Source organism: Nomia melanderi, chromosome 1, assembly GCF_051020985.1.
Source record: "Nomia melanderi isolate GNS246 chromosome 1, iyNomMela1, whole genome shotgun sequence".
NCBI classification, from domain to species: Eukaryota; Metazoa; Arthropoda; class Insecta; order Hymenoptera; family Halictidae; genus Nomia; species Nomia melanderi.
Window position 1 is genome coordinate 927,526 of NC_134999.1, and position 23,494 is coordinate 951,019.

A 23,494-nucleotide genomic window follows, 5' to 3' on the forward strand; every position below is an offset into this window, starting at 1 on the left:
CTTTAAAATGTAATAGTGGTTATCAAGATGTTTTCAATTAACTCTTCGTAGTAGTAGTAATAATAGTAATAGTGTCATTGGAATTCAGTAGACATACTTAAATGCCACACCCCTATGCCCCGATTAACATTTCTTCTTTCTTATCTGCTTTCTTTCCAGATTGTATGCACGGTGCCCATATTTTATGTTTCCTTATTTTCTTCTCTAAACGCGGAATGTAATACTTGATTTCAATATTTTCTTTCATTTTATCGACCTAAAATGTCCAGTTCCATAAATCTTCCTTGCATCATCATAAAAACGTTGTTATACAATACATAAGCACATCGTTTCGCACATGTTTCTTTTTTTCGAAATCCATCTTATTAGTTTGAGGTGTTTTCTACAGCTATTTCTCCTTTATCATACAAATCAACTGATTTTGTAACAATATCCGGCTAATCATGAGTACGCTACGGAATTTCGGGATATGACGGTAATATGATTAGAACTCATTCGAAAGAGAATGGTATACAGAACAAAGTGTTTGTGTCGATGGTTGACGTCGATGGAAACTTTAATGCTACATAATTTTTAAAGTAATACTCACTGTCAAAACGTTTAAAATACTGGATACACAGAACAATGACCTTAACAGTATATGTGAAAATCAAGGTCATATGAGGGTTACTCTTTTTGTAAATAAGTACAAAAGTTCTCCATTTCCGGACATATTTTTGCGAACATTTGGAAAACTAAGGTCGAATCGTGGTAACATGTGTAATGGTGATCGAAATCAGCGAGGAATTAGTGTTACAAATAATTACCCAATATTCAAATAAAAAAAACTTACTGTATATATACAATTTGAATGAAATGTAATCTTGTTTTAATCATGAAAGATGCATATAAATTAACTGAGGACCATAGTAGAACTAACTGTAAGCTTCTTATAAGGCAGTTGTCGAAACATGTGGATATTATGGCAGAACTCTCTAAAGGAATTTTATTGAATTGTCTTACACGCAAAGGGATATAAACTATGTTTTAATTTATTTAATTTACTATTAATAAGCATTCGTATTCATTACTACATACTCTTTAGCTATCGTTGAAAGTGGTCTGCGTATAAGTATTGATTTACGTACATATTTGTTGTCAACGACTGTGCATCGGGATTATTGTTATATAGAAGCGCATTCCCATAAATATACAATGACGCTAGAATGCAGATACAGAATTGTTTTTAGTATTGAAAGAAGTATGTGGTATGTTAAAAGGCCATTTCTTGGTAGTAATTAAGGTTCAATCACTATTGCGTACCAGATTCGATATTTTTTAAGCACCACTTTCCCGTATTTAGAAACAGAGACTATGTTATTTTTCTTATCTGTATACAACAGATATCACTTGTACGACCACGAGAACCCATACAAATCTATCCATATATTTGTAGATAATAATAGGAGACTTGTTTAACGATTAGAAACATAGAATGCGATGTAATGAGTAGAACGTAAGATCTTCGGGTCACAGATTTAGTTGAAACTTTGAACAGGGGAAGATTTCATTATTCTGTTTACGAGTTATTCGTGATTGAAGTTTCAGTACTGCTTGAAATGCAGTTGAGCTACGTCGGGAATAAGGATCGCTGCTCCGTGGCGCGAAATAGCATATTGAATTACTATGGCGGAGGTCAGAGTCGGGTTCTTGGAATATCGTATAACTCTATCTTTGATTTTTCCAATGATCTGAAAGAAATAAAAGGAAATGAATATTCAAGCAATATAATTGATCGAATTTAAAATGAAACGCTTTTATCATTTCCACGATAAATATTATTCTGGTATGTGAATGTAGTAGGATGTACTATAATGAATGATGTCTGTGAATGAACTTGGAATGCTGTAATATACAAAAATGCTATAACGGATAGAAAGATACATTATTGGATTTCCCCATTTAGATCTGATGGAATGGCTCAGGACACTCGAATATTTTGATAAAACGGTGAGCAGCATTTAAAGTCACGAAGTTACCGAGTGACGATAGATAGTGTTGTGGTCTAGAGAAAGTTTTGTGCTCGCGATTTGAACTATGTATTATTTGGCCTGTTAATTCGGAAATGTCCACTTCCAACGCGATATTAATTGCGATGGACGATATTTTACTTGAACAGGAAGTAAATTATAAATAAAAGTTAACAAGACTTTACTGGTTTGCAACAGTGCGGAGTGTTAATGTTCTCGGACGATGTCTTGAGCTGATCTGCCGGTCTGATTTCTTCGGCGTTTTTCTAATGTGATGCTGGCATGAACGTGAAAAGTTTTTTGGAAAAAGACACAACTTGATGTCCACGTTAACTCTCTGTACCATGGCAGAAGCGTAGCTCTTAGCTCTTAGTCAAATAGCCCTTGACTGCTTGCCATGATGATGAGACCTTGTAAGTGTAAAACTTCAGGTTCGCACAAACTCGGAGTTCTGGACATCGTTTTCAAAAATAAGGAACTTTCTCCACACTTGAAGTGCAGATGCCTAAAAACTCCGGCTTATTGCAGGTTCAGTGTTGAGGGGCTGTCCGTTTTGGGCTTGCTTATACCTACGTTATAACTGGCTTGTGTCGATTGTGTGCCGCAACAGTTAGTTTATTTAATAACAAATGCGGATTAGGTTGCATCCCGAGAAAACATTGCATTTTGATGGAAAGGAAACATTGTTTTAAATCCGACTACAGAGTCGAAGGTTTGGCCACCGCGCGAGCACCGTTCTTGCCGGTGGATAAATTCTCCACCAATAAAAAGAAATTCCTTCAGAATCCACCATTAGGAAAATTATTAATTCTGAAAGTTTCCAACAACCGTGCCACTCACTGTCAAAAAATGAGTGGTAGGTAGCAAAAAATGAGGCAGTTTTGTCTTTCTGCTCATTTTAATTTTTAGTGAAGCCAAATTCGCCGAAAAGTTAAACTCCAAAACTACATAAAAATTCTTCATATCATTGGGGTTAATCATATAAACCTAATTAGGAAATTTTTAACATTTTTTTTGTCTATCCATCATCGTAAAACGTTTTTTTCTGTGTCGTGTGACTGTTTAATCAGTTAATTGCGTTCGACTAGTCTACACGTCATCTTAAAACGCAAAGGGATACTAATTGTTTTAAAAAACAATTACTTATCTTTTCAGGTAAATGTGTAGTTCTTTTTCACTTTACTTTAGTTGTTCGTTAGGATATACATATTACCACCGCATTTGCCGCGACTTTGACGAGTATACACTTCACTGTTAGATTTGATTTTGCACCCCATCAGAGATTTTTCAAACTAAGTTCCACAATTAACAGATTAAAAACGGTAATAATTTTTTGGCCGTGTCTGGTGAAAAATGATATCGTAAGATAACAAATTACTAACTATTTATATAGCAATAGTAATTTCTACGAGCTACTCTTCCATTCGTAAAATACTCGAAACGGTTGGAATAGTCGCTAAACGGTTTTTTAAAAACACAAATAAACATCAAAAGACATGAAAGATATTGGAAGGAATATTAATACATTTTGATCGTATTTTTATTTTTATGTAATATACAGTTGTACATCTTGAAATACATTTTTTATAAAATAATATTTTTGTAAGTGGTTGCCACAACAATTTAAAAATTAATGATCTAATTTACTTAGAATTTAGCAAATATACATATTTAGTATGTGAATGTCCCTTTACCGTTCGAATTAGAATTTTAGAAGTTAATGCTTATAGAATTCGATTTATTTAAAAGAAATACTGCATACTTCTTAGATATACATTAATTAATCAACAAAATTTAACTTGAAAATGTTTGATAGTTTTCTGTAAACAGATTTCCGTAAATTTCCGTACTTTTTACTTTCACAGTACGGAAACCACTGAAGTAATTTCTAAGAGTTTAATTATTAATATAAAACTTAATAAAATGTTATTAAATTTATTGATTGTAGATTCTATACATCCTGCGTGCAATGTGTGTATATAGCTGTATACTTACATATCTGTTTCTCTTGATTCGTAGTAATTGCGCTCCTTTAGCACACACGCGGGCGCGTTACGTACCCCCACACACACATATACATAAACTATTTTTCATCTTGCATAATTACTTGTTTTATAACACTCCATACTAAACACGCGTTTCAATAAGCATACGTAATATTGGATATATAGTGTTAATTATATTAAGTAATTCAGTTTTATATGATTGCCATGAGGTGTAGACATTTTTTGAGACGTTAATAGGTGCAAGTTGTAATTAATGCTGAATCTTTGAGCATTTATGACTTGAATATTCAAACGTCTGAAATTCCAGCCGTCCAAAAGTTTGAACACATTCGTGCACGTGTCGGTATAATGTCTTGCATGTTTGGTCTGAGTGATTTCGAATTGACTTGATCTGGCTCAAAATGGTTCAAACTAGCTCTTGAACAGACTGGAATAGTACATCGAATGCTCTCTCCGATTCCTCCTTCCCCATACTTCACATAACCACAAGAAACTAAGCGAAAGACGACAATGTAAACACAAAACGAATTATATATCAAGGAAGATTTGAACTTACATACATATTCTTTAATACAGAGTATATTAACACATTGTATGCTGAAAATGTTCTAGTACGTTTTTCATGAACTTTTGATAGTCTGCGGGAAACATATTCACTAGTACTCTAGTACTCTACGGTTTCAGGATATCGTTGATCGAAATAAGAAAATCTTTTCTATTGATCCGAATAAAATAGTAGTTTATAAAATTATTTTTGTATGGTAAGAAATTATCGAGGTTTATGGTGAGTGACTAAACAACAAGAAATGAATATTCACAATATATTAATAATTCGGGCGTTGTGTAACATCCTTTTCCAAAGGTGTCGAGTTGCTAAAAATAGCCTGCACCACGTACAGCTGCAACAGGCAAAATAGTCCGCACATAACACGTCAATTATGTAACAGGAATTCGTTGCTACGATTTGCATAAACACGAGTTGAGACACGATGTTATTCGGACCATTTTCGATAGCGTATAACTTCGAACTATTGAAATGGATTATCAATGTATCGCGTATACGCCTTTATTGGAATTTGACCAATTAATTTTCTATTTGGACTGATTCTTATTGAATCAACATAATGTCGCTCGAATTCTTCTAAAACTCGTAATCCAATGAAATATAATTTATAATTAGTTATTATTTTACGTTAGTAGTTGTCAGGCTAAAATTGATATACTATTTTCTTTATTTATTTTATTAGATAAAATTCATTAGGAAATTGAAGTATGCGACCTAATCAGGACCTGTGTTCAATACAAAACGATTATTATATTGCGTTCAGTTTGTTTTTGTCGTGTAATGTTTATTATAGCAAATATATTTACAACCATGTTACAAACTTAACAAAACGGTAGATCTGGGTAAAACGATATATCGTTCGAGTTCGTAAAGTCTGCGTAGATAATGGTTTAAGGGACATCGGTAGGACATTAGCTGTCTAACGTTTAAACTCAGAGTTATATTACTGTAGCGTGCAGCGCAATAAAGGGTAAACGTGGTGGTAGGCTTACAGATTTCTGAAACGTTATGCTATATATTCAGTTCATTGATACTCGGAGACGCGGGAGCGCTGTTTTAAGCGTTCATTCGCAAAGGCGGCAATTCGGCGACTCCTCGAGTCGAGGGAAACGTCTTGAGCCTCGCGCTAAACCAACAAACTCTTTCCTCTATATTTTCCGTTAAGGCCTCCATATACGTTGAAACTTGCGGCGATGCAGGCATCGCGACAAGTGATGAGTTTCAGTCTCCGAAAGTTTGATAATAGATGTTGCACTCAAACGAAAAGTGAAAAAGGCTCAAACCCATCGTTTGTTGCGATGCTTGCGTCTATACATGTTTCAGCGTGCTTGGGACCCTCTGGGCTGCAATAGTTTTTCCTCTATGAAGGTCCTGTGTATGACTAACGTAGCATTCCTCTGTTTTCATGCGTTGACATGCAACAAAATATTTTTATGAACAAAATGAACGTTAGAAATGTATTTCTTTCAATAATAATAACAATGGCAATTATTTTACATCAATGATTCTTCATCGATTTGAATGACTCTGAAATATGTTGTCAAGGCGATCATTCTGAACAACTTTGTGTATTACAGAAAAAGTATTGTGTATTGCACATATTGTAAGAAATAATTTCAATAAATGAAAAACAAGACGAAAATTTTGACCGTGATGCGAAACTTTAATATTTCATTACTTTTTGACCGATACTCACTGCCAAAAAGTTTAATGTGCTGAGTGTATAGAAAAATAACCGCAACAATATATGTCAATGTCAAGAGTATTCAAGGGTTACTCTTTTTTAGATAACTACGGTAACTCCTCATCCATAGTTTTGTAACATATTTTTGTGAATATCTGGGTAACTAATTAAGGTCGAGTGGTGGAAACATGTATAGGGAAAAGTTGTACAAAATAATAACAAAATATTTTAAGCTCATTCGAATCAGTCAGAAATCACCGATGTCAATAATTACCATAGCATTTAAAGATATTACGTAAGATCTAATTTAAAATCAATAATTTATGATATGCAAAAACAAATTTAATTATTCCCCCGTGGGAACTGATAGTTCAGTGTAGAAGAAATGCCTAATGGAAAGCTAAGATTCATTAACGACAATATGGATATTTTAATAAATATATTGAACAAACGAAACCTGAAAATTGATTTGAAAATTGATTTGAAAATTGCAGTCAGGACCAGTAATGCTAATGAACTTCTATTGAAATTGTAAGAATTGAACATATTCCTTAGATTATTATATATTAACTGCTAAATACTATTAAAATGTTAAATTATAGGATGTGCAAACACTTTATACAAAACCGAATACGCGTTAAACTGTGTTCGTGATGGCATAGCAACACTTTAGACATGATGTTCGATATTACCTTATAAGTATAATACATCATCTCACTTTAGAAGTAGAACGTCTGTCGCAGTCAGAATAAATTACTCATTAGAATTAAAACCATGTTACATTTAGAAATTGAAAAATTTAGAAATCTGGAAATTTAAGATGATAAAACTATATAAAGGTGTTTCTAAGTCGTCAAGTAAGCACGAGATTAATAGCAGGTGGTATAATGTCAAGCAGCCATTCTAAAGATAAAAACAACTACTCTTAAAGTGAGAACTCTCGAACGAGTAGCGCATGAGCATTCCCTTGACGGCATCTCAACAGAAGAGCCTACTTGCTGGCCCTAAGCACGTGACAAAGTACCTAAAGTTCCCGACATCGCGGTAACCAAAGGAATATAATCGATAATCGATCATTATAGAATATATGCAAAAACTAATATAATCCAAAAATCCTTCAGTTCATGAAATAGCTTGACTAACTGGGTTATGTTTGACCCTTTGCACTCGATTTATTTTCAATGTTGTTGGGTGTAAACTTGCATTTATTTTTAAGGAAATGAATGAGACTAATTTACAGTGGTAGAATTCAACGTTTTATATTTACTTTGTTTGTTACTAATATAATAAAATTTAATTTTTATAATCTTTTAAAGTGTGCTACTTTTGCAAACAGTTCCCAACGTTCTATAACAAATTTGTATTGTCATCTAAAAATGTATATTTTCAATTATTTCGTTACAACATTTCATTAAAATCATTAGAAAAAGTAAAAACTATAGTAAAATATATATTCTAGTCAAAAGCTACACCTATTGCAGATATTACACGGAGGAGTATCTCACAATTAGCCACGAAATGTTACAAATTAAAGCTTGATTTATGATACAAATATTTTTATTTAAAGTTATCCGTGTTTTCGTACGTGAACATGTATGTTTCACAAATGAATGTTCAAGTAAATGAATTAACACTTGATTTTAAAAATTGAAACGGAAGTATCTCTTTCTCAATGTATCATTTAAAAAAGCGTAATTTTGAAAACATTTTATTATACATTCGTGGGTCACTACTTCACGTTATACTATATAATCTTTTATCGATTCCACCATTCGTATTCGGTTGAGTACACACGTTCTTCGCAGATTTTCAATTTTCATATTTACGAGAAAGACATTTCCAACGATAAAATTTTGTTTTACAATTTTATTTGATCTGTTCATGTGTCTTCACTACAGATATTACGTACAATGCGTACTCAAATTTCACTTCTTTTCAATATTAAAGATGAAAAATCGATCGAAAAAATACCATAGCGCAGTTGTATTTCCAAGCAGCAAGTTCTAAATTTTACACATTCGTACATGACGAGATAAAGCACAATGAGATAATGATCACAACATTATTTTTAGCATTTTGAACTATTAATGATTGAAGAAAATTTTTTTATATATTTCCTATCCGTGAAAAGCACTTTTAAAAGAATTACAATTTGAAGAAGCGTTTCTGGGTTTTCAAAAGATTATTTGCAATTATAGTATCGTATTATGATGTGTAATATGCAAAAAGCATCTAAAGGGTAACAAGATGGGTTCTGTAAAATTGTGTATATGTCGTGCAATGAAAAATGCACTTACATTGTTTTTTTGAAAATGGTGCCCTCGAAAGCTATACCCCGTGGGAGACGGTATTTCCATTCTTGGAAACAGTGCCGAAACTCGTTTACTGAAACTGCTTCGTCAGTCATAACCTTTCGAACATTGTCGATAGTTCTCAAATGATGTCTATTGAAATTATTTCTGACATTTGGAGAAAGAAATCTGGGGAGTATGGAGATCGCGGAAACACAAGAATACGTCCGTTGGTGGAAAATTCACTTACAGAAAGTGAAGGACTTCTAGAACGAGGATCATCTTGTACGGTCTCATAGCCTTTTTATCCAAATTAGTTTGTATCGTATAAAACTTGCACTTTGTATAAAACTTACTTTTCGTAAAGCTGTTTCACTTTATTAAATGTTTCTATTAAGTTGTGTTCAAGTATAATACAAAAGTCACTGGCACAACGCTGCTTAATATGTCAATGTTTCATTTCCATAATGTGTCATTGAGACATGCTTTCATAAAATTCGCTGCGAAATCACTCGTGTTAGCTGAATCGATTTCAAATTAATACAAATGTTAAGGTAGAGATACACGTCTGAAACATCACCGCGGAATTGATACGATATTGACATGTTTCATTACTTTTTAGATATCTCTCCTACGTAACAAAATATTCGGTTTAAGTCTGAATTAAGTATGAGTTGGATCCGAGATATGTTTAAAATGTGATAAACGTATCTTATATCAATTGAACTGAGAAACATTTATGAACGTTCCGAGAATTCATGAAAAGCTTGATAATGATCGAGGAATTGTATGAAGACAAAGGAAAGGTGCTTTTCGTAGCAGGTGGGATTTTGCAAATGAAATTAGAACAAATCCAAATTGTCCTCAAACTTGTAATAGATTTACAGCTGCTGAAACGGCAGGTTTTTAAATCAACTGACTGTACAATTGTTCAATGTGCTGATAGTGGAATTGTCTATATTCGTAGCCCTTAACCATTTTGCTGGTAATCGCCACGTATTGATAGTGATAATAGTGACTCGATGATTAATCATGAAATAAATATTGCTATACCTATAGTAATAACACTGTGGAACACGATTTTTGTTTTGTAATAGCCACTAGGTGGTCCTTATAGAGTGCCTTACCCTAAATACGAATCCGAAAACCAAATTGCCGGGACAAGTCCAGTTATCGAAAAAAATGGGTTTTTGTAAAAACGGTCGAATTTTTCAGAAAACCAAGTGTTACGTGAAAACTAAAAACGACAGGCAGTTAAAATTTGTCGTAGAAAATAGAGGAGACTTGCCCGAATATGTAGCTGTACAAATTCTGAATTTTGCCTGTCATTAAATGTTTATAAATGATGATTAATGTTTAAAAAAGGTTAGATGCGTGTACTTTGTACGCACTTCTGTTACATTTCTATGAAAAGTGAGTTGACTAGCACGAATTTGCTATATAGACCATTGGATTTTGCAGACGTTTCTGAAGAGGAACCCCCTCGCGAGAAGCGTGAGAACGGTTTTTCTTTCGGACAGGTTAAGAAAATCTCCGTGAAAAGCGCGTGCACAGAACTTTGGCGCCACATGGCCATCGCTCGCCGGCCACATCTATTCAAGGCTGAGACTACGCATTGTATAGATCTGGACACCCCGATCACTTTTTATATGTATATATAATGTTTAATTGTTTTATAAATTTTCATAATAATTATGAGAAAGTTTTTCACGATCGTTCTGTTTTAAACAATTTGCTGTTTAATATGTGAATACACATATACGAGTAATATTATTACGATGATTAACACTAAAACTATCAGTAAACTTAATTAATTTTTAAAAACATTTTAGATATCTAATATTTTCAAAATATTAATAATCAAAAGATAATAAAATTCATACCGGCCATCTTGACTGATTCGATAGTTTTAGTGTTAATCATCATAATAATATTACTCGTTCCGGGTACGTTCGCAAAGTTCTGTGCTTGTGCTCTTCACGGAGATTTTCTTAACTTGTCCGAAAGAAAATCCGTTCTTATACTCCTTGCGGGGGAGGAGGGTTCTCCCCTCTTTAGAAATTTCTGTAAAATCCAATGGTGCATAGCAAATTCGTGCTAGTCAACCCACTTTTCGTAGAAATGTAATAGAAATGTAATAGAAATGTGTACAAAGTACGCGCATCTATCCTTTCTTAAACATTAATCATCATTTATAAACATTTAATGACACGCAAAATTCAGAATTTGTACAGCTACATATTCGGGCAAGTCTCCTCTATTTTCTACGACAAATTTTAACTGCCTATCGTTCTTAATTTTTACGTAATACTTGGTTCTCTGAAAAATTCGACCGTTTTTACAAAAACCCATTTTTTTCGATAACTAGACTTGACCTAGCAATTTGGTTTTCGGATTCGCATTTAGGGTAAGGAACTCTATAAGAATCACCTAGTGATTATTGCAAGACCCAAAAAAAATTACACTTGTTCCACAGTGTAATTCATTGTTTGAGCATATACGTTTTTAAATTATTCATTGTTCTATGAAACTAAGGAAAATTCAATTGTCTGCTTACGTAACATCAGTTGCAAGTAACTTGTAATAGGAGAAATTAGTGGCTTTGGGTGATTTTCGCTGATTCTCTTTTCTTCTCTTGAAATTTCTCTCCTTGTAAGAAGTAGAATTTTTTTGGTCGCGTCTTTCCCGCTTTTTCTTTAACAGTCTTGTCTGCAATGTTTTTGGCATCTTACGTTTAGAATAATACCAAAAATTATAAATTTTGTTCCTATTGAAGTGATCATCGCCTAGATCGCTGCGGGCTTATTGAGAATTTTGTTACACAGGGTATTTTCTTTCCTTTTTATTGATGTCTTCAAGTTGGTCTTAGCGAAAAATGTTTTCTTGATTCTTTCACAGGTGTGGTTTTGGTAAACCAATTGCACAGATAAGAGCGGTTCCTGATCCGAAATAACAACGGATATTGCATGAAAAAAATTTATTCAGGTGTGGAATATGCGTTGCAAATTTAGTACCGAAATATGTTTTAATTTAATTGAAAGTGATGCAGTTTAAAAGCGAAGTATTTGCTAGTCATTATTAAATTATCATATAGTAGTGATATTATTAAAAGTCTAGGCCGTCTGTTTTTTCAAAAATGAATAATATTAGCTTTAATGCTTGCACGGCCTGGAGTATTACATTCATGAATGGCTTTCGGGTGAGAGCCGTGTCCAATAGGAATTTCTTCCTAATGTTTCGCCATCATTGAAGCTAGCTTCATCAGGGGTTTAAAGACACACTGGTATGCGTCTAGAAAGACTGTCTTTATATAGGTACCTGGTTCATGTTCCGGATCGATGCTCACCGATAGTTTTTAATTGGTTAATAGTTCAATTTTAATTTTATTTACCAATTAAAAACTATCGATGAGCACTGATCCGGAACATGAATCAGGTACTTACATAAAGACAGTCTTCAATCCCTGATAAAGCCAGCTGCAATGATGGCGTAACGTTGGGAACAAATTTCTATTGGACACGGCTTCCACACGACAGCCAGTTTTGAATGTAGAATAAATATGTTCGAAAACAGAAAATATTGCCAATAAAAAGTCAAATAGATTAGCACGAAAAATTAAATTTCTAATACATAGTTTTCGAATGATAAGAATATTTTGTGTACTTGGGGCATAAATGTAATATATTCTACTTGTATGTAATATTCATCGGAAATAAATCACGTAACTTCACAGAATAGAATTGTCCTGGTTGAAATTTGTTTGATCAACGATCCGTAATGCTGGTATAATTCGCGTCTACATATTTAAATGTATGATACTTCTAGCTGAAAGTAATCATGAAGGTTTTCGATCGAAATCGAAATCAAAATCGAAATAATGATATACTTGGTCCTATTTATAATATCATAATATAGTTGGTCCAATCTCTATGACTGATCGCCTACTGCCTCTTACACTTTATAGTTAAGTATCAAGTCGCTTGCTTTCCAAGTGGCACTGCCATTCGAACGAATAATTAAACGTAATGTGTACGAAGAAATTTCCACAGGTCCAGGGACAGCAATGCGGACACTTTTGGTAATTCATTAGTATGTAGTAAATTAACGCGTGATTCTATCGCAGTGCATCCTGTGAACCCTGTCAGCGAACCTTGTACAGCTTTTAGAATTCGAATGTTTTCAAATCTACGGTTGTTAATCGATCGAGATAACTCGAAGCAAAAACGGGCAGATGTCGACGAAGACGAGCATTATTGATCTCGAATGAGTGAACGGTCACTAAGTAAAAGACTAATAATGTGAAACATTCTCGCTTTGCTAGTAGATTCACTAGATTCAGCTTTTCCAAAAGAGATAATTCACATGGTACCAGTCTAGCCTGATGCATGTAACGGAACGCGTAGAAGTTTTACGTAGGAAATTTAGCGAATGAATAGCGAACGAATATTAGTTTGCATTTGAAATCCATAACCTCGGATTCAAATTCAATTGATACGCAAAAGCGGTCATTAGACGGCGCTCGACTCGGAGTATGGTTTGCTGAGAATAAAATAATCAAATGCGGATGAAATATTTCAAAGGCAAAGATTTGAAAAAGAGCATTGAAAGAGACGGTAGTGCTCGTAGAGAGTTGTAGAAGATTGACTGAGCAAGGGTTGTCTTTCCGGTGTTGCAGGATGCACGCGGTTGGATTGCACTCGGCGCTGGCCATCAAGCGTCAGAGAAAGCGTCGGGACGAGCAGCGTCGTGCCCGCGAACGACGTTATAGCGCACAATCGGGCGACAGTGGCTTGACATCGCCCAGGGCATCGACCGGTTCTTTGGACCATCACCCGAGACACCACAAATCCGGCCATTCGAATCATTCCGCTGGACAAGGGATGTTGGACACAAAGGTTATCACGTCGATTGGAATGCTTCACATTGGCGTCGTCTTTCTGGTCCTCGGCGCGTTTCTCTTGATGAGTGGTTTGCTACCCGGTGACTTGTCTCAGTGGGGTTCCAAAACTTCCAAAGGATGGTGGAACGAACTGGTGGCTATCGGATTGTTCGCCGTTTTCGTCGGAGTGTTGTTGATTATCCTGAATCGAGTGATCGCTAAGAAAGAGGAAAACGACTTGGAGGAGTACGTTCAAAGGCAACTGACTAGATCCAGATCAGGACACAGACTTGAAAGAGATGCGGAGACCGGAGTACTGACCACCAAACACACCAGGAGAGTACGACAGATGCAGCAAGCAGCTTCGAGCGCATCCATCGAGACGGAGAACGAGAAAGATTCGGGGTCTCCTCCTAGGAGTCCTCCACCCGCTTATTCGCCTCCGCCGACGGTGAACGGGGATCACCAGGCTGTGCAATCGGCGCTCTACCTGGAGCAAATTACCGAGGAGGAGATCATCAGCGACCGCGTAGAAACATCGACGACCAATAGCTTGAGCCCTGGCTCGCCCAGCGAGACCAGAGAATTGTTACAGAACCCTCGGCATTCGAAGCAGAATGGAAACCCGCAGCAGGTTCATCGGCCGCTTTACGTATCTAGAATCTAGATAGGTGGAAATCTTTCAAATCGTTTCTAAAGTAGAACGACCGTGGAAATGCCATAGCGAGAGCCAGTTTCTGTTAGGCAATTTATACAATGACAAGTGTTTTTCTAACCTGATATTGTGAAACTATATGTTTCGAACTTGTTCGCATTACTTTCTCGATTTATCTAAATTGGTCGATTACATTCGAGCGACACGAGATGGAAATTTACTTCGAAATTACTTTCTAATTACTTCCAAACATACTTGGTAAAAGGCAAATATATGTTCATCAAACGAAGAACGTACGGAGACTCGATGAGTATCCGACCATTCGGCAAGCAGTTTTCTATATCTTGAGGAAAAGTTAATTGTTCTCGGGCTTACATACTTACTGTTATAATACGCTAAGGTGATACTCCGAGCTTCTGTATCTTTCATATTCTGTCGGTGGAAATTATCGAGAACTCACAAGTCGTTTCTTGAGGCGGTCTTCATAGAATGCTAATACCTCGGTAGATCTCCGCAGTAACCGATTTTAATCAAACTGTCAAATATTTCAAGAATTCCACGTTTCGAACAACTTTTTCCTTTAAAAAAAATGTTGCTGACATTTAGTTTCCGAGACAATCAGGAAAAATTGTTGGTATTGTACATTGAATTTTATATACGTGAGCGCATCTGTGAGACGATTACAGGCATAACCGCGCGGCCGCTGTGGCTTGCATCAATCAATCCTCGATTTTCTCAGGTTACGTGTACTCTTCCCGACAAAAGTTATATTAATATTGAAATGAATTTGCATAGTAAATGCATTCCCCTCCCAAACAGACTAGCCTATATCGATATTTAGTATCAGAGTAAAACTCATTTCTACATTTCCTCATATATATATATATATATATGAGAAAAAGTATGAAATTGTCGCGATCGAGTCAAAACTTTTGTAACAAAGTGTACCCATATGAAATCCGACAAGGCGTCAGCCGGTGCCCAGTCACGCGGTATGCTTGCGGTCGTCTCATGGACACGCTCACCTATACAGAATTCAATATAGTGGTAGCAAAAGTTTCTCGCGATTATCTCGGAAACTAAATATTAGCGACATTCTTTTTTAAACGGAAAAGTTGTTCGAAATGTGCAACCCTTGCAACATTTGACAGTTTTATTAAAATAGGTTACTGCGAGGATCGTAATTCTATCGTGTTTAGTATCATTTCAATCAGAAAAACATAACAAACATGATGGCGAAAGTTTTATTCATTAAAAGTGAGAAATAAAGAAGTTTGATTTTTAAGTTAAACGTATCAAGCTCATCGTGAGCCTTTAAAGTTGCTGAACGCTTTGACTCTCAGTTTTTCATTCTTTTTCCTTTACTCGCGTTGTTTTTTTTTCTACGCCCGCCATGCTAAAATCTTCGTTCCTTGGGCTGGATTCGATTCTATCTTCATAATTGCAACCTTCCGGTCCCGTTGAGTGCTGCAATTATTCAATGTTCATTCAATTAAAAGTGTGGTTACACTATATCTAGCTGTCCCAGTGATCAATCGTAAATGTCGTCGAACGGACAAAGTACTGTGGGACCAATGTTTCACTTTCGAGTCTTTGATGTAATTACCGCAGTAAATTCATTTAAACCGAATTAATAACGAGATCGATGAATCTTTATACTGGGTGAACTTATTTCTTACACAGAAAAACTTGAATACGACTTTATAAAATCTTGTCTAATGAATTAATTACTTATTGCTATTCGTATTTAAGTTGCACAGTTTTGATACTATTTGATTTTCGATTGCAGTAAACAATGTAACCCCCGATTTATATCGACTTACTTTCTTGGAATTCATTTCCTCAAAAATGCAAGATTCTGATACTTTTCTTGACATTTTTTTACTCAAATTCTATGTTTTTCTTTTTTATAACGTGAATTTTGTTTCAAGTAATTTTCGTTTGAAAAGTCCAACCCTTATACTGAATATAAAATCCTGAAATGCAAATGGACATTGCAGTACGACACAAAAGGATGCATATCTCACTTCATGAAACTGTTTCTGATCGTATTGTAAACTTTATGTTTCGTTCAAAACATGAATAGAAACTTTTTCTTTTCCGTTTTTTATACTTCATAAGAAATCATTATTTGTATAATTATTTGCATTGCATTTTGTGTGAAAAGAAGCAAAGAAAATTCTGTTTCTATAGCGAGCATATTGCAATTGAACTTAACGTTGATATTAATGTGAGAAATATACAACGTGTTAATTCAAACATGTAAGCGTATAATACAAAGAGGAATATTATTTTCATGATTTTAGTACTCGGATTTTATACTTTCATCTGAATTCGGTATTACGGAATAGCAGATAGAATAATTACGAATGATACGTCAAACAGTGAAAAATACGTACAATTGATTGACGAATAAATGAATAGGTTTGCATTGACAATCGCTAACGAACAATTTGTTTCTAGTAGAATTGCAGCTGTTCATAAAACAAATTGCGAAGATACAAAAGTATTGAATTAATTAGAATACATATGTTTAGAATGAACCAGTATGTTTTTATGACATTAATGTGATCGAAAGGATTCGAATATAACTAATTAATAGCTATAGCTGTACAAGCCGAAGAAACAATTTCAAATATTTAACGGATTGAAAGAATGTGTTATATACAATTGATATAGGACAAATCAATGATATACTTGCAGACTGTGTATATTTAATTTGAAATGCCTTACTAGGCATTATATATGCGAACGAAATCACAAAAGATATTAAAAATATTATTCATTTTTTCAATGTTGTTGGATACAAACTTGGTATAAATTTACTAACGGAATTAAAATAATTTGTTTTTCTATTATACATTAAACTCGTTAACAGCAAAATGGTATGTTACTTTAAAATTAAGTAAAAATAATATTTATTGGATGTGATATCTTTTTGTCACGTACTGTAGAAATAATAATAATAATGACGACGATGATAGTGATAATAATAATGTAACACAGGAAAACATCTATTAGTGTCAAAGCCATTGATAAATTGATTTCGCTGCACTGGCAAGATTTTTATGTCACGATGCCACTTTATTTAGAAAGTAACGGTTGAGATCTCGATAATTTAAGCCGCGTATAGTGCTACATATATTTGTATCTTGATGCATGCTCTGGACGATATTCAGATCGGAAACAATGCAACGATACATGTACAGTCTTTTAATATCACGACGAATGCAAACTGTACGCACATTTATCGTGCTAGACCGTAAAGGACATGTCTGTCTCGATATATTATATGTAATAACATTAATTGTAAAGCTATTGAAATAAGGAAGGAAATTTGCCTGGATCAATAAGAACCAGATTTGTTTCTTCCGACAGCTAAACAGCGGTACAGATACGTTAAAAAATATGAGAACTGGAGGTGGCTCTTGAACAATTTTTAATATCCTCACAAAAATTTCACGGAATTGTTAAGATTTTACGGATATAGTGACTAGTTAACAGTGGGCAATGACAGGTCACCGTTTCGATGTATGATTCTACGAACGATTTATTTATAAGAATATAACATCACGGGAAGATTCACTGTCTAGCAACTAGTTCACCGTCTGATCAGACTGTGCGAAGAAGTTTCAAGAATGGTCCTGTAGACGCCAGTTGATTTATTCTTTACTTCGATCAACCATTACGCAATTAGCTTGAAATTCATTCGTTGATTCACTGACCTGCCTATACATTAATCAGCGAATGGGAACCAAAATTCGAAAGGTTACGTCGAGTCTAAGGTAAAAGCAAATCGATCGGTTACACTTTTCGTCCATTGAAGCTTTCATACGGTGATGTTTCCGTAAGGAAAATTTAACAACGTTAAGAGTAAATCTAACCAGGTTTTAATCCCTGTTAGGGAAATCATAGGTAATAGATGTAAGGCATTGATTAGGACATATAAAATTGTCCGAGCACTGGCGATAGTTTACTCGAATATTTCGATAAACGAGAGGATTCATATCCTAAGCTAAGAATAAGACTTGAAAATCTAACGAAAGAAAAGGAGAGAGGGAAGACGCGAGGATATACGTATGAAGCGAACTACAAAGACATGATGAGGAATTCAGTGGAATTCGCAATGGCAAATGTTCATAGATTGAAGATCGGCGAGGTTAATTAGAATCAACTTAAGCATCATTTAAGAAATACGCGCTCAAGGACCAAGATTTAATTAATTCGAAAAGGGAAGTTAAGAATTTTAACAGGAATCGAACGTAATAAAGATAAAAGGAAATACAAAACACGAAGATAATGTTTTCAACTGTGAGATATCATTAACTAATTCACTGAATAATCATCTGAATCTAAAACTCGATTAGTAGACGTTTCAAGAAATATGAGGGAAAAGATAGAAGTTTTCAACGCTAATATACCTACTTATCAGAAATAATATTTGTCTGAAATTATTACCATGCGAAAGAAGCATTATTTATTCAAACAAATCTCCTCTAACAATTAAGGAAATCAATCCCGATATTATTGATCTGATATTAGTCGTTGCACTTACGAATGTTCGTTTCACGTATACGTTTCACTAATTTCTCTCGACACAGATACGTCGCCGCTCCAGAAATACATTCGAATCTAGCGATCGACTAATCTGTTACACTTCGATCACAGGTACCAATTTGATCCAGTAATATTACTTTACAGTTAAAACGACATATTGCAGAGCCTCGATTAATCGGTTTAACCGGAAGGCTGATAGCCTGGATAAATTGAGACCTGAAGCGAAGAAACTGAAAATATAGAAATACATTCCGTTTTACGATATGTATGTTTACAAGTAGATACATTCCCTTTTGATTTTATTAAATTTTCACTTAGAAGTGTTTCATCATGTTATTTTGCATCTTTAACGGCATTTATTCCGGTGTGTCGTTACATTGTTCCAAATATAGGAAACGTAAGTTCTATCTCGCACTCTTTGCAAGAATTCCTAACGAAGACGTGAAAAAGATAATAAAGAAAGATGTTATCTATGTGTGCGTCTGTATTTAGCTGGAAATGTCGAAGAACCTATCATGTAATGGACTTTCTCAATGTTAGGAACAACAAGGCGACATATTCAAAGGTGTTACATGCGTGCATAAAGGTGCATCATTCTACATTCTGTAAACTGTAAAAGTAAACTTGGCTATCATGTTTTATGTGATACATACGTTTCTGTTACCGAAAGTGACAAGTTATGCAGTAGTGAATTTTGAATGCCTTATTTTTTACATAATCCTATTATACCAGATAACCGAGACTCTGAGTAATCAAGACTACGGATAATCGAGGTCCCATTGTATCGAATTTTCATCGAATTTTCATCGAATTTTCATCGAATTCCATACAATGACACACCTCGTTCAATGATTCATCAAAGACAGCGATTGTAGACGTTTAAATAAAATTTCTGATTCGAGTAACAGTGAATAACGTATTAGAAATGAATAATGTTAGAGTATATCATGAACGACGTATAATTTCAAGTGATTTCGATCAAAGCTAATGGATGGGTACATAGTTTATTCAAACTGTTTCAACTTAAATAATTGTTAAGTATTTATGTAACTGGAGCATGTATTATTTTGTATTAGCTTAAAAGATAGCCAATCAGTAGACAATCACTGTTTTCTGATTCTGTTCTTGTAGTTTAAGTTATCTTTAAATAATACGTTTTACTGGATGTAATCTATCGGAATATCGTCAATGTGTAACATTCATAATGTTTTAGCGAACTTTGTCCGTGCTGTGAAAATTGATTACCAGATAAGGTCAAATTTGAACTATTTGTTGGTAATTCTTAATAACTAAAGGATTTTTGTCAATCGACAAAGCTGTTCGAATACGATGCAACATGGTGTTTTTTGTTGCAGAACTTAAATGATCCATCGATTTGAGATTATTACTCTTGAATGTTGTTCTTATGGCCGTCTCTAGTCACTACAGACCAGAGAATAGTCCCATGCAGCCCGATAGTTGTGCAGTTTATCCTCTTGAGTAGATAATATTTATAGGCGTCCGGTCTCAAGCGTATACTGTATACAGGTCTGAGAACTACTTTCGAGGGTTGCTCTCGTCTCGACGCGGACTTGTAATTTTATAATTTTATAATTTTATAATTTTATAATCTTAGTTTTAACCTTAGGAAGATCAAGTAACTTATCTCTGTAACGAACCATTTCTTTTCTTTTATTGTTTACTTTCCAGACTAGCGATAACGCGTTTTTAATCTTTTGGTTATGTCTTTAGTCTTCTCTAATTCTTTAGTCTTCCTATGGTTAAACTTCCTTTTGTTCTCTCGTTTTTTTGCGTATGTCCACCGATAATTCTATACCGAATTAAATGTACATAAATGCATTTTCAACGGATGTGTCCGATTTCACATACATTGCATTTCAAATCATCAGATGAGACAGCTTCGATCCGTTTGGTGTTCCAAAGTCACTTGTACGGAACATTTAGTGTCCAGTGACTGATAAAGCAGTACTGTTAAGATAGCTTGTAATTTTAATATTCTATATTCCATTTTATAATGTCTTGGGTATTTAATTATGATACATAAATATATAAATATATATATATATATATACATATACACGCTAGCTTTAGACGGCAGGATTTTCGAAAACGACTTGGTCAAACATCCATTTGCGATTCGATAACGCTTTCACGTAAGTGAAGTGGTTGAATGAATTTTATTAAATGCGCCAGTAGAACACTTAAAACATTTTCAGTTATCGGTCGTTTTCGAATATCTTCAATAAAAAAAAATTGCCACGCTCGGGCGCTACCATTCTGTGATCCAATGAAAAATTAATTAAACTCATACCGAGAATACGTGAATAATGTTCTTTCGAAGAATCTTATTCTGTACATATATATTATTATACATCTCTACCTTTTTTAAATTGGTGCACTGTACATTAATAAGTGACAATTGAATAGGGGAATAGAAGGGGGAGAGAGGGGCGAGAGAGAGGGGGGTGGAGAGAGAGAGAGAGAGAGAGAGAGAGAGAGAGAGAGAGAGAGAGAGAGAGAGAGAGAGAGAGAGAGAGAGAAAATTAAAGTTTAAAAAGAAAGAGAAGAGAGGTAAGACACAGTGTCCAAAGTTTTCGCATTTCACGCATTACCAACTTTTTGTATGCTCTTGCAAAGCTAAAGGGCAGAAATATATTTGCGAGTGATTTCCGCCAGAAATAATTTTAAGCGAAACAAGCTCAAAAAAACAAATGGGATAGAAAATGAATTGATAAGGGATGAGATTTGGTTCGATTGAGTATTGAGTAAAAGTGCCTTTTACGATGTGTTTTATATTTATAGCTTTTCGGTATTGGAGGGAACCAGTTTTCGATTGATCAGTTCACAATATTTTCTCTTCGTCTTTATCATAATATGAAGAATTATATTTGTAATATCTAATAAACATCTAAGAGAAAATCGAAGTATTCAGATATTTCGTTTTTAAATTATTTATACTTCTAAAAACAATTGCCGAAGAAAAATAATATCCCATGCATTAGAATACGTTAAATGAATTTTGATTTTTAATTTTAAATTTATACGAATAATAGAGTAACGATGAGGAACACTTGAACCCTCGAACAGGTGCTAATTTAACAATTGTGTACAGTAATCTGGGGAACACAATATTTACAAGTCATGTTATATCGCATATATTCATATATCCTTATATGTTGTTTCGTTACATAATGCATATATTATATTAATAGATAACATAAATACGTATGTGTTTTAATTAGATGGTGAATTGACTTCTTCCATTTGTTCGAAACTGAAAGGCTGAAACTTGCAAACTGAATTTAATCATTGTTAATTCAATATTTTTCACGTTAATTTAATACTCTATTTATCTTTTTTAATCGTGAACTTACTCTACACTGTAATGATTGTGTAACTTTCGTATTGCGATGTACTACAATAGAATTTTAATGCATGACAAATCTCTTGTTAATGATACAATACAGTGTGTCTACACCTAAACATAACAAATAATTGTCAGTTCTATTATTGATGGTACGAAAAGTATGTTCAACAGAAGTTTTATCTTGTGAGAGGGCACACATTCGGACGGAGGCAAAGTTTCTTTTTAAATTATTAGTTTAAAAGATACTACAGTTCAATTTCACTTTTCAAATAGAATTACACATTTTTTCTTAGTCTGTTTGTTAATGCAATTGAATATAAATTCTGCTACCAATGAAATATAATACATACTTTATTTTGTACCAAAGCGAAATGTCGACAATTCAATGTTCGAATAGCATAATGGTTCCTTACTGGAATAATTTACATAGTATTTGTAATGAGAAAAGAGTTGGCCACAATTTAATATGATATCATTGAAATTCATACTCTGCTGATCTAATGTTGATCCTTTAATGACAATGTTTACACATGGCACTTGGAGACTCATTATCAGGCATACATTTCCTATAATGGAAGTATCATCAATATTTTTCATTCAAACAAGTTTTGTTCCGTATATTTATATAATAAATATTTTGAAAACCGTTAAAAATGAAACGTGTATTTCATATGCTGTTAAATGTGTATTTAACAGCATTGACAAATAAGCTAACAATAAATATATAATCCTGTTTAGAAAGAAAAACCTAGCCGTCGTATCTCTTAAATTAATAATTTTAGAAAAATATATATATATATATATATAGTATCTATATATTATATATATTTATTGTACTAAGTATATATTGTAATACATGTATACCTGTATCTTCTCATGAAAAAGAAGTGCGGCTGTTAAAATGAATGGCTTTCATAGCATATTGATTTTCGTATACACAAATATATTATAATATGAATGTAAATTCTTTCTACTTACGATTGGTATATTGAACACATTTGTAAAGTGAGAAAACTTTAAGCTTTAAAAGGAAGTGATAATTTGTTCAAAGGTTTCTTGAAGAAATCACTACCAAATCAGTAAAGTAATACATGTGAAATAATGACAGAAGTGACAGTCACAATCTGTACTTTTTCGGGATGATTCTTATCTTCTTATCCTTTCGAATTTTTCACAGCTGTTAAATAATACATTGCATGATTTCAGAAGTTTCGAAGGGAATATGTTTGGTTCGCCTATATTTTAAGAAAGTTTATCATAAATGAAATACACGAACGAGGAAGCGTAATATTTATGAAACCAAACATAAATTGTTTACAGTTATGAAATGTAGAGTAAATCACAGGAGCATTTGTCCCATCATAATTATTGAATTCACAGAATTATAACTTACAGTTTTAAAAAAATAAACTCGAAGTCCATTGACGATTAGTAACAACCGTTCGTCCAATGCACTTGAATTTTATAGTATACGGACACCA

At 34.0% G+C, this 23,494-nt stretch overlaps 1 protein-coding gene across 1 annotated transcript in view; it reads left to right on the forward strand.

The window, feature by feature from the left end:
* LOC116430956 (uncharacterized) overlaps positions 1-21,133 on the forward strand; it is a 91,957-nt gene extending 70,824 nt beyond the window's left edge. The window contains exon 2 of the mRNA XM_031985781.2: positions 13,231-21,133. Within this exon, the coding sequence (XP_031841641.1) occupies positions 13,232-14,101 (870 nt within the window). The 5' untranslated portion in view covers position 13,231 and the 3' untranslated portion in view covers positions 14,102-21,133. The remainder of the gene's footprint in view (positions 1-13,230) is intronic.
* The last annotated feature ends 2,361 nt before the right edge of the window (positions 21,134-23,494 follow it).